This window comes from Ovis canadensis, chromosome 1 (assembly GCF_042477335.2).
Source record: "Ovis canadensis isolate MfBH-ARS-UI-01 breed Bighorn chromosome 1, ARS-UI_OviCan_v2, whole genome shotgun sequence".
Lineage (NCBI taxonomy): Eukaryota > Metazoa > Chordata > Mammalia > Artiodactyla > Bovidae > Ovis > Ovis canadensis.
The window spans coordinates 70474091-70487725 of record NC_091245.1 but is presented as its reverse complement, the minus strand read 5'-3'; the positions used below and the strand labels follow the sequence as shown (position 1 = coordinate 70487725).

General features: G+C 34.4%; 1 protein-coding gene across 17 annotated transcripts in view; it reads left to right on the top strand.

Moving 5' to 3' along the window:
• The window catches only part of EVI5 (ecotropic viral integration site 5), a 227493-nt gene that overhangs the window by 160085 nt on the left and 53773 nt on the right, over positions 1–13635 (top strand). For all 17 annotated transcript variants that reach the window (XM_069597978.1, XM_069597976.1, XM_069597977.1 and 14 more), the window contains one exon: positions 2163–2258. In XM_069597978.1, coding sequence (XP_069454079.1) covers positions 2163–2258 — 96 coding nt within the window. The remainder of the gene's footprint in view (positions 1–2162; positions 2259–13635) is intronic.

Sequence of the window (13635 nt, the reverse complement as noted above, 5' to 3'; positions counted from 1 at the left end):
CCTTAAGGATATGTAGGAAGTTGAGGAAAGGCAAGAGAGAGTTCACTAGGCGAAGCGAATAACACATGTGAAGAGCAAAACAGAGAAGGTTGTTTGCTTGAACTAAAAGTTCATTCGAGTTGGAGGGGAGTGTGTGATAAGGAATACTCGTAATATATGAAGCTAGAGCAGTAGATAGGGAAGAAATCTTGGAGAATCCTAGACATCAGTAAAAGAACCTGTTATCTCAAGATCTGTGGAGTACTATTAAAGGGTTTAAAATAAGGAAGTGACAGAGATTTGAGTTTTGTTAAACATAGACACAATGGTGTGCTGGAACTAGCTGGTAAAGACTTGTAAGAACCAATTGTTAAATTTTCAGGAATTTTGTGACACAATTGTTAAACAGCCATATTAAAAATTAAATTATTTAACATAATCAACAAATTATGATAAAATGATAGTAAATACTCAAACTTCATGATTTCCTAATTTTTACATTTGTGTATTTCAGATTATTTATACTTAATTATATTTGTATTGTAGAAATACCATGGTGTGCCACTAATGTTATCTTCACTAATGTTCCCTAATGTTATGTCAAGTTGAAAGGAGCCACGGTGGGAGTAGTTTTACCACATGAATTGGCAAACTACAAATCAAAGCTTGACTTACTGTTTTGTTGATTATCTAGACCAGAAGTTGGCAAACTATAGCCCATGTTCCAAATCTGTCTGTTTACCTGTTTCTGTAAATAAAGTTTTATTGGAATACATTCATTTGTATATTGAAATATATTCATTTATTTCTTATTCATTTGTATATCATCTGTGACCACTGTCACACTCCTGTGGTGGATAGAGTAGTTGTAATAGCCTGTATGACCCATAAGTCTGAAATTATTTACTATCTGGCCCTTTAGAGTTTTTGTCTCCTTCTCTAGACTGTTAAAGCTTCAAAATGTGTTGTGTCGTCACTCTTTACATTATGAATAGCACAATAATATTGAGGAAATTTTCCTCCAGTATTTGATCACTGTTATCAGAATGATAATAACTCTATTATCAGAATAAATAACACGAACAAAAATTAACCAGAGTTCACATCAACACTTTACTTTTTCCTCATTTTCAGTGGTAGGTGACCTGTGGACACAAGATTTGGCAAAAATTAGGGAAAGTATTCTGTGAGAATATATTGACTAAGTAGAATTTATAATAATGAGTGCTACATATCTTAACTGTTATATACTGTACATCTGCTGTTTCAATCTAGATTTAAAATATATTATAAATGTACATACAGACATATTTGTACACGGACACACACACACACTTGCTTGAGAGCTGGTCATTAATTTGGTGCAGAAACTATACTTAGTGGCCGTGTACAACTTGGCAAAAATATTTAAAGCAATATTTGCTTGAAATGAAGTACCAGGATCATATCTAAAAAGATAAAAGAATGAATATATTTTAATTTAAAAGTTTAATTATATTTTTACTAGGTTTGAAATTTTAAAAATTTTTGATATTACTGTCAGGTGCTAAATTTCTCCTGTGGTCACCATGCTGCCCATTTTTGATACTGATTGCTAAATTTCAACTGAAGTTAATATTTCCTCAATATTATATATTTTTGTATATCCCATCTTTCTCTTCTATTATCTCCTTTGTAGTATAAAGTAAATATTCGTTAACATTCATTGCCTCAAAAAATGTAATTTTAAAGATATTATATGGCTAATATACAGTATTTATATTCCCTATCAATCTATTGTCCTAGTTACATATTTGAAAGTTCTCAATAATTGTTCTTGGATAAAAAATTAATTTTTCACAGTCAACAGTAATTTTAATAGCTTTAATTAAGTTAACTTTTAATTTAAAAGTTTGAGCAATATTTATATACAAGTGCTCTTAAAGATGGAATGCTGTTCTATATATTTATTCTTCATTTTATACCAAGTTCAAGATGTAATGGCATTTAAAAAGATTTTTTAATTGGAGTATAGTTGATTTACAATGTTGTGTTAGTTATAATGGCTTTTTTTCCCCCCTCTGATTTAATCAGGGGTCTATTTGTTACTTTCTAAATTTGAGGCAAGTTACAGTGTTTATGTTTTATTAATGGTTTGCTTTATTGTGTGGTTTATTTTTGGTTTGTTTTGTTTACCACCGTAGAACAAGGAAGAAGTGATGGCTGTGAGACTCCGGGAAGCAGATAGCATAGCAGCTGTTGCTGAACTACAGCAGCACATTGCTGAGCTTGAAATCCAGGTACCATATGAAAATAGTAAAGTAAATGTAATAATAGTGCAGTTATTTCCCCTTTCCTTTGCACCTGGATAGTGAGTTATCTCTTCATCCTAATGACTGTTTCTGTTTTCGATACTCCCTTCCAAGTCCAGTTTTTTAAACTGCAATAAAAATATACTTATTGTGGTGAAATTTATAATTTTAATGTATACAGCCTTTCATTAAGTACATTCTCATTGTTGTGCAACCAATTTCCAAAACTCTTCACCTTGTAAAACTGAAACTTGTGCCTGTTCAACAACTCCACATTCCCTCTTCCCTCAACTCCTGGAAACCACCCTTGTACTTTCTGTCTCTGAATTTGACTCCTCTAATTAATCTCACATAAGTAAAATCATAGAGTATTTGTTTTTCTGTGACTGGCTTATTTTACTAAGGGTAATGTCCTCAAGGTTCATTCATGTTGTAATGTTGTATTAGAATTTCCTTCCTTTTTTGTGGCTGAATAATACTCCATTGTGTGCATACTACTTTTTGTTTATCTGTTTATTCATTGATTTAGATTGCTTCTGCCTTTTGGCTGTTGTGAGTAATGCTGCTATGATTATGAGTGTACAAATGACTATTTGAGCCCATGTTTTCATTTGTGGGGGGTATATACCCAGAAGTGAAATTGCTGAACCATGTGATAATTCTGTGTTTAATTTTTTGAGGAATTGCTATACTGTTTTCTGCAGCAGCTGCACCATTTTACATTCTTAGCAACAATTCACAGGAGACTAGTTTTTCCACATCCTCATCAATACTTGTTAATTCTCTGTTGTCCTTTTTTTATAAAGTCATCATCCTAATGAGTGTGAAGTGGTATCTCATTGTGCCTTTGATATGCATTTCCCTAGTGATTAATAAAGGTCTTCCCTTGTAGCTCAGTTGGTAAAGAATCTGCCTGCAATTCAGGAGACCCAGGTTCAATTCCTGGGTCTGGAAGATCCCCTGGAGAAGGAGATGGCAACCCACTCCAGTATTCTTGCCTGAAAAATCCCATGGACAGAATAGCTTGGTGGGCTACAGTCTGTGGGGTCGTAAGACTGGAACATGACCTAGCAACTAAACCACCACCAGTGATTAATAATGTTGACCATCTTTTCATGTGCTTATTTGCCATTATGTCTTCTTTAGGGAAATGGTAGGTTCAGTACTTTGCCTGATTTTAAATGGATTGTTGTTAAGTTATGGAAGTTTCTTATATATTCTCAAGGTCAATCCATATCAGATATATGCACATATTTGTGAAGGCATTTCATCTCATTCTGTGGGCTGTCTTTTTGTTTTGTTGTTAATGTCCTCTGAAACACAAAAGGTTTTATTTTTGAAGTCCAACTTACCTATTTTTCCTTTTGTTACCTGTATCATATTTCCTTATTGTCAAAGCTATTTTTGAAGGAAAATTCAAAACTTTGAAAATAAGTGTTTTGTCATTTATTATGAACTATTTATTTTATAATATAAATACATTTGTTTTATATTATTTTATAAGTATATTTGCAATATGGGCAAAGTATTATATTTAAAAATCTTATTTTAAAAAATGTTTTCTTATATTCTATTCCAACCCATAATACAGTTTTGGCTGCAACATCTAGAATTTTCTTCCCACCTGAAATGCCTTTTTGTCTATAAATTTCAATTTAAGATCTGGGTCAAAAGTAATCACAACACATTATGATTTGCAGAAGTTTATAAAACAGTATCCTTTATGTTCTTTTGATCGTATTCCCCAGAAATTATTGCATATCCACAAAAACTTCAGGGCTTCCCTGATAGCTCAGTTGGTAAAGAATTTGCCTGCAATGCAGGAGACCCTGGTTCAATTCCTGGGTCAGGAAGATCCTCTGGAGAAAGGATAGGCTACCCACTCTAGTATTCTTGGGCTTCCCCTGTGGCTCAGTTGGTAAAGAATCCACCTGCAGTGCACAAGACCTGGGTTCAATCCCTGGGTTGGGAAGATCCCCCAGAGAAGGGAAAGTCTACCCACCCCAGTATTCTCTGGAGAATTTGATGGGGTCGCAAAGAGTCGGACATGGCTGAGTGACTTTCACTTTCAAAGAAAAACTTCAAACAAGAACCAACTGCATAAGATATCTGTAATCAGCTATTTAAGTCATGGTATCATATGCAATTCTAGTTTTAGTCATTACTTTTATATCATGAAAATTATAAAATTTTGCCACGTTTCTGTACATCTTAGTCACAAAATAGCAAGATTTGAATTACTCTTTTTGTTGATTCTTAAATGCTAAATTAAGTGAAGAACCTGGTATGCTGCATGCTTTGTTTAAAATGAAATATAACGTATTTCACCAGTTTTTTAAAAAACAAAAGGAGTGCATAAAATTTTACTATAAATTTTTTTTTTTTTTTACTGTTAATAGGAGTACTTTTCACTTTCATGCATTGGAGAAGGAAATGGCAACCCACTCCAGTGTTCTTGCCTGGAGAATCCCAGGGATGGGGGAGCCTAGTGGGCTGCCATCTATGGGGTCGCACAGAGTCGGACATGACTGAAGCGACTTAGCAGCAGCAGCAGCCTCAAATGGCTCATAAGTGAATCTTAATTGCTCGTTCATTGGTATTTTTTCAATACTTAACTGGCTGGAGCTTATCTCATTTGTCATTGACCCCTTTGTCCTCTTAGCTTTTTTCGTCTCTTGGCTTTCCTAGCACCATCCACTTTTGACTCTTTGATTGTTGAAGTTGTTTTAAATTCTGTGTGTTTGTATCCCTCTGAGAATCCAAGATTTTTAGGTTTTAGAAACTATTCAGTGTACAATGAAGGACCTCACTTATATAGCTTCAAGAGCCATCTTTACAGCAATAAATTCTAATCTATCTCCATCCTAGCATGTTTTCTCCTAACAGTCTTACACCCTGATAAAAAATTACTCATTTGCTTGGCTGTGCCAGGTCTTAGCTGGGGCAAGTAGGATCTTTAGCTGGGGCATGCCGACTCTTAGTTGCAGCCCTTTGAATCCCTTCCCTGACCAGAGATTGATCCCAGGCCCCCTGCATTGGGAGCATGGAGTCTTACCAGGGAAGTCCCGTAATCCTATATCTTCTAAAAATATTATGGACATAGTGTACAGAAAAATTCATAAAACAAAGCTATATTATATGTAAAACTAGTATCTGTATCACTACTACTTAGGTCAAGATAGAATATTGTCTGTATTCCAGAAGTCTGCGGGATCATACCGTGCTCCCTTATCCTGAACTTTATAGCAGTGACTCCTCTGCTTTACCTTACAGTAGTGTCATCTTTGTATTCATCTCTCATCCATACAGTTTAGTTTTCTGATCCTGAATTTCGTGTAAAGTCATGTTGAATATTTGTGTCTCTTCTTTCTTTGTTCACTGTTACTTTAGTGAGTCATCATTTTTCTCCTTGCAACAGTTCCATTTTATAAATATATCGCAATGTGTATGTCCATTTTAATTTTAGTGGTCATTTTTAAATTTCCAGATTGGGACTGTTACAAACAATGTTGTGATTATAAGCAATTTTATACACTATACTGACTACAAGTGCACAAGAGTTTCTTTAGCATGTATGGCAGGGTGTGGAATGACTGGGTCATAAGCATGCAGATCTTCAGTGTTATTTTCCAAAGTGTTTGTGCCAGTTTTAACTTCCAACCACAGCATATGAAAGTTCTGTTGTTCCACAACACTTGGTGGTGTCAGATATTTTAATTTTTGCCATTCTGGTGGGTATGCAGTTATATTTCATCATGATTTTAATTTCCATTTGCTGTATTACTAATGAGGTTGACAACTTGGATTTCATCTTTTATAGAGTGCCTAGCCTGTTACAATCTTCTGTATTTTTTCATGTGGGTTGTTTATCTTTTTCTTATGTATATTTAGTTCTTTTAAGTTTTATTTTATTTTTAATTGGAAGATAATTACTATAAAGATTGTGATGGTTTCTGTCATATGTTATGTTCTATAGATATCTACTTCCATTTTGTAACTTGTCTTTTGTTGTTGTTTTTAACATATTATGCCTTTTGATCAGTAGACTAATGTTTTTAATGGACAGTAGAGAGTTCCTCCTGGAAGCTGTACAGGAACTCCACATTCAAGATGTTTAAGATGAAATGTGTTTCTCTTCCATCCAAACTGTTTTTATACTTTCGTGTCTCAAGTCTTGTTTGATGGTGTCACCTCTTACCAAATTACTCAAACTTAGTAGGAACTTCACATGCCTTTCTTAATGTTCTGCCGTATTTATCAAGGCTGAGGATGTACATTTTCAACTTTATTTGAGAATATGAAGTTATTTTCATAAAGTGCTTGTGCTAGTTAACATTCCTACTAGCATTTCAACTGCTCACCTACTCGTGTAGGTTTGCCTTCAGTGCAGTCAGCTCAATTCAGATCAGGCACTCAGTCGTGTCTGACTCATTGCATCTGCACGCCAGGCTTCCCTGTTCATCACCAGCTCCCAGAGCTTACTCAGACTCATGTCCACGAGTCAGTGATGCCATCCAACCATCTCATCTTCTGTCGCCCCTTCTCCTCCTGCCTTCAATCTTTCCCAGCATCAGGGTCTTTACCAGTGACTCTGTTCTTTGCATCAGGTGGCCAAAGAATTAGAGCTTCAGCCTCAGCATCAGTCTTTCGAATGAATAGTCAGGACTGATTTCCTTTAGGATTGACTGGTTTCAGATAGTTCTTAATAATTCATATAGATTAAACATGTCCAGCTCTTCAGTTTCTTCAAAAGATAAAAGTCATGGGGTAAATATAAAACTAAATCAAAGGTAATTTTACTCATTTCAGAAACTTAAAAAAAAAAATCTTTCAGGGCCTTTCTGTTTCTCCCTGCTACTCCCTAATGTTTCTGCATTCGTCCCTACCTGAACATCACAACTTCCTGTTCAACTTCTTTTTCTCTGGCCTGAGCTCTCCCACGGAGCCACCAAAATTATCTTTCTAAGATAATTTATTGACTGCCTTTTACCTACCAAATCACATCAAAACTCCTCAGCACAAATGCTAGCCTTTTCATTATTGTTGAAACTTTCACCTCCAGCCTCTTCTTTGACCATTACCACCTCCTCTCTCCCTAACATCTACACACAAACACACACACTTTCACTCTTTAAAAGTTTTTATATTCTTTTAAAATTTTGTACCATTTACAAGCTATCATGTCTTCAGAAAATTGCTGTTTTCCTGTATCCCCTAGTCCTCTGCTTTTTACATCTTTCTGCTTACTGAGTTTTCCTTGACCAGTTTGATATTACATGTGATAGATATGTTTTCAGTAAACATCTTAATGATTCAACCTTCATTCATTTATTATATACAAGTTAAGATCCATAAATAGATCTTTTGTTAAAATCCTAAACTCCTTTTTTAATTACAAAAACAATACATTTTAGGTTATGTTTAATCATGGAAACATAGATCATTTTCAAGTTCCACTAGGGGGAGAACTCAACTTAGTCAAATATTTTTATACTTCAAATCTCTTAAGACCAACTCTTCCAGTTACTATTGCTCTCTTGTAAATAAAAATTTTACCCACAAATCAAATTCTTTCAAACCCTTCATATCTTAAATTACATGACTATGTAATTAGTTATTGATAAAAATAAAGGCTACCTTTTTAAAAAGTAGTTAAGAAAAGTGTACTTTTGTGAATGTCTCGTTTAGATGAGGAAATACTCATTTATGTATATACTGTAGCATTCTATAGAAGATATACTTATGAGTTGAAGTTTATTGTATTTATTTTCAAAGAGTCTATAGTCAACTTGAAACTTTCAGGTCTGGTTCATAATCACTACCCTGCCATGTTATTCTGAGTGAACTACATTTGTAATATGCTTAATGGTCTTTATGATAATGCCTTTTCCACAGTCTTTGGAGGAGCTATTTTACATTAGTGTCTCATAGTGAATTTAATTTTTTTTTAATGTGGCATCTTTCAAATTTGAACCATTTTCCTGAGCTATTTATAAAAGTTATTGCTGAGGTTTCCTCCTCCTCAAGCAGAATGGCACTTATTAATGGATTTTAGTCACTATGTAATGCTTGTTTGAAGCAGATCATACCCTTATAGAATTAAGGGGTGAACTCTAAAGTGACATTAAATATAAAAAATATGATATCATGTATATCATTTTAATATTTTTCAGAGTAATCATTATGAACTTTAAATACTATATAATCTCACTTCATTCAGGTCTCTATAGTTTTCTTAGATAAAGCTCCTGTTGCCAAATTTCTGTCTAAAATAATATTCATATCCTAATCACTGTACTCTTACGCTGTTTTATATTTCTGCAAAACAATTGTTCTTGCCATAAATCATACATGTTTGATGTTGTCCACATTCTCCACTAGAATGGAAGCTCCATAAGAGAGCAATGTTTGCCTGTTTTATTCAGTCACTGTCTTTCTCAGTGTTGGTATATAATGCTTAGTATATAACCATCATTCAAAAATTTGTATTTGAAGAAGTTAAATTAACATAATAATTTGTTCACCTGTTGTTTCTACAGTAAGTGGTTTTTATTGTTTGTAATTTGAGTATTCAGAATTTTTTTTAATTCAGCAGTTACCACTGTATTCACACATGTAAGAATTTGTATTTTTTGATCATTAGGTCACTACTGGCTAGGAAAGATAAAATGAAATAGACAGAAGGAGTGATTGAGTCTGGGTCCCTTCTTTGCAGTATCACTGAGTAGAATTTAAAGCTCTGAAAATGTATGTACGTTATTGGTGTTAGTAATAACTAACATTTATTAGTTAATAAGTGTTTTATTAATAATAAATGTTTTAATTACTAATAAATGTTTATTATTCATTAATAATATTAGTAATAACTAACTAATGTTATTAGTAACAGTATAATAAAAGAGTTGGACATGACTGAGAGAGAACAGCAATTATTAATGGCTTTAATTACATGTGAGATGATGCCATTGTTATCTTTTAAAGGAGAAATTTATTTTTTACTTGCTATCTGCACATATACTTTACAAGCTAATTGAATAGCTCAGGTTAATGGAATTTCTATAAGTAGCCTGAAAAAATAAATATGATATACCTTGATCAGAATTAAAAGGGTCAATAAACTTAGTTTTTATTGGAAATGAGAATTTTAGAATACTAAGTAACTCTGTGGTCACAATTTTTGTCTTTCTGTTTTCTTGTAATTGCTAGAGATTTTTTTGATTGGTTGACAGTATAGATTTTGAAGACAACTTCTTAGCTGTCTTGTCTGACAAGTTATTTAACTTGATTTTGAATTTACTCACTCAAACCTAAAGTTATCTGCTTTAGAGTTGGTATTAAATGAGAAAGCTTGTATCAAGTTATCAAGTGTTCTTTCTTCCCTAACTAGTTTCCAGAAAATCAGCTTATCAATGACCTTATGTAAAAGATCACACTCAGCATTGTAAGGGCTTCCAAAAATTACAACCAAATTTCAGAAAGTCTTCTGAGTTCCCTTTAAGATAATTTTTATCCACTTTCCAAGAACTAGATGTAGCTTCAAATTAAGAATTGCTTTGACTTTTTTGGGGGGAAGGGGTGACCTTATTTCTGTCCGCTGTAAGTTAGTCTTCATTTTTGTGTATTTAAAGTATTAAATAGCTAGCATCATTGAATACTTAAAACTTGCCAGGCATTATTATTAGCAATATATTTGTATTTACTTATTTAATCCTTGTAACAGTCATATGATGTTAGTTATTGTTAATATTCCCATCTAATAGTGGAGGAAACTGAAGCATAAAGATTTTTAAATGAGATTTTATTGTAAGTTTAAGAACCCACTCTGTAACTTAAATTCCTTCCATAACTAAAATGAATTTTTTTTTCTTTAGTTTTACAAGTACTATCGTGTTAATTATATGGAGGCTCTTGACAGACTCCCTCCTGCAGCTTTGTTACTGCTAGTTCCCTGTTCTTGACCTGCGTCTTTCCATAGCTCCCATGGCTTTCAGGATGAAATTCAAACTCTGGCTATTCTCTCAAGACCATTCCTGCTCTGATTCTTACCACCCTTTCTGACTTCATTTCCTGCTTTTCCCAGTGTATACCTGTGCTTGAGCCACCATAAACTAGTTAAGAACTCTTTGAATCTGTCATTGAGATTCACTCTGTTATTCTTCTCTCCTCCTTTGATCTTGCTTATCATTTCAATGCCAGTCCAGCCAATTTTGTTGTGTCTCTGCTCTCATAACCACCCCCCCCCCCCGTTATAGAGCTCTGTTATTTCATCTTATATTATATTAATCATTCTCATTTAAAAGCCCAGATTGTGGAGAACAGATTAAATTATTTAAGTGGAGTATTAGTTTCCATTCAGCAAATATTTATGGAATACCTGCTATGTACTAGTCACTACTCTAAACACTTTACAAGAATTAGTGAACAAAATGCATAAAAAAGATTGCTTTCCTCATCAATCAAGCTTACTGGGAGAGGAAGAAATAGGATGAACAAAACAAATGAATCTTATAGTGTGTAATTCAGAAGATGATGAGTACAATAGAGAGAAAAATGTAGGAAAAGGAGAGTATTCAGGTGTTTAGGTAGGCTACCATTGCTATTTTAAGTAGTGTGATCAGGAAAGGCTCATTAGAAGGGGTTTTTTAAACAAAGATTTGCAATGCAGATTTGTGATAGGAATGCCCTGCTAAGGGAATCAGAAGAACAAAGGGCCTAATGCCAGGGGCACATCTCAGTCCCCAGGTGGAGTAAGAGGGGACCTTAGAAGGAAGTCTGAGAGGTAAATAGAGCCAAATATGTATGGCCAAGGAACTTCAGCCCTTCTCTGAGTAAGGGAGAAAATCATGGGAGGGTTCTGAGCATAGGAGTCATCAGTTAGATGACATTTAACCTTTTAAAAAGATTAATTTGAACTTCATTCAGAAAAAAATATGCTTGTAGGAATTCATAGTATTTAGATGGGAGGAAGTGGTGGTTAAAAATTGTTTCCTTCTCTTCATGGAATTTTCCACCTTTATTTTATTGATCCAAATGTTACTTACTAGTTGAGGACTATATTTTTGTATTAATACTCTCTGCACTTTCCAAGTGGTAGAACAAAACACAGAAAAGTTAAGTTTTTGCTTAGTTTGTTGGGGAAAACAGATGAGAATTGAACCCAAGCCTTCTGATATTTAACTGGAATTGAGTTTGTGTTTTGATTTTTATAAAGATAAACATATTAATTTGTCATAACCATATTAAAAGCTTCTGTGAGCTAAGCACATCTATAAAATTAATGCTGCTTTGTTATAAATAATGAAAAGTTTAAAATTTAAAACAGTTCTATTCAGATCCAAATTTGTGTTCCTTTCCTGGTACCCAGTAACATTTACCCACTTTCGTTAGTTTGCCCAACAGATCACCTCTAGGGATGCCTCATATGGGCAATACCCCAACCACTCTTGGCTTAAAAACACCCACTCAGAATTCTGTTCTGACATAAAATGAGGGAGTTAGATTTAAATCAGTGTGCCCAGATCAGTAGGCAGTTTTGACAGAGATAGAGAGGAAGTGATAAAAATCTTTACCATTTAACTTAAGAAAATATATCTTAATAATGTAAAATTACAATGACATTACTAAATGATGGAGTTTATCATGAGGCTTTGTGATTAGTTTGTTTTTCCTAGTTTTCTGAGCTAATTTAACTTGTTAATAGTTTCACAGCAGGTGGTAGTTTATATGCCAACTCTTGACTAACAGACTTCTTTTTGGAGGATTTTTTTCCCCTTTTAAGTACAGTGGTTTCTGTTTTGAGCAACTTATTTAAATATTAAAATGTTTTTCATTTTTCTTTCATGATCTTTCTTGAATTTTTAAGCATTTTTAAGTTAGGAAAATAGCTATTTTGTCATTTTATCTGGTCTTAATACTAGTTCTCAACAAAGGGAGTTAATGTATACAGAGTGTTTTATTCAGCTTGCTATCTTATCTGGTCATTAGGTATTGTAAATTACATTAATTTTTTTTAACGAAAGTGCTTAGAACTGGTTCTCTGGTCTCCAGCTTTATGCAATTAAATATAAAGTATGCAATTAAATATAAAGGGATTAAGTATCTAGAGGTTTTTAAGATACTGCTGTATCCAGGAATGAAGGATGTCATTCACCTACCTGAGACCAGCTCTTAATAGCATCTAAAGAATTAATGAAAGAATTAAGAATTAGACCCTCACTGTCAGTGATCATCTTGTGTTATTAAAAATTAGTTTAGGGAATTCCATGGTGGTCCAGTGATTAGGACTTGGTGCTTTCGTGCCATGACCAGGGTTCAGTCCCTGTGTATGTGTACTCGCTTGTGTCCGACTCTGCCATCCCATGAACTGTAGCCTGCCAGGTTCCTCTGGCTGTGGGATTTCCCAAGCAAGAATACTGGAGTAGGTTGCCGTTTCCTTTTCCAGGGGATCTTCAGGGATCAAATCCGCGTTTCTTGCCATCTAGTCTGCTGGGATGGAGAAGGCAATGGCACCCCACTCCAGTCCTCTTGCCTGGCAAATCCCATGGACAGAGGAGCCTAGTAGGCTGCAGTCCATGGGGTCTCTAGGAGTTGGACACGACGGAGCAACTTCACTTTCACTTTTCACTTTCATGCATTGGAGAAGGAAATGGCAACCCACTCCAGTGTTCTTGCCTGGAGAATCCCAGGGACGGGGGAGCCTGGTGGGCTGCCATCTGTGGGGTTGCACAGAGTCGGACACGACTAAAGCGACTTAGCAGCAGCAGCAGCACATTGGGAGGAGGATTCTTTACCATTGTGCCACCTGGGAGGCCCTACTAGGGGAACTAAGAGGCCATAAGTAGTTTAGTGTGGCCATAAAATTTTTTTAAAAATTAGTTTATGTACACTTAGCACATAGATCTTGATTTCTAATACCATTCTCCAATAAAAGAAACCAAGGTTCCTCAGAGAAATAGCTGATTCCAGGCCTGGAACATGAAATATACAGGATGAGCTTGGATATCTTACAATGTCAGAAAATAAGGAAGTGCTGCAAAACAAAATAAAATAAAACCCTACATTAATGGAACAGAGAGAGGCCAACGGAAAGAGCTCCCAATGGCCAAAGGTGGAACAATATTTAAAATAGGAAAAAATTATTAACATAGTAGTAGATTATAGATCAAGGTGCAGTGAGTTAATAAATTAATAAATGAGGAAGAAGAGATAAATCTCTATGCAGAAGAATTCCAAATAGTTTTTGTAGATACTCTGCCTTTAAAGGGGAATCATAAATTTCTACTCTTTAAATGTAGGTTGTGCACAGTGACTTCCTTCCATGGAGTCTGGAATGGAAAGGGTAAGGAAAAAAGACTTTTTTTTTTTT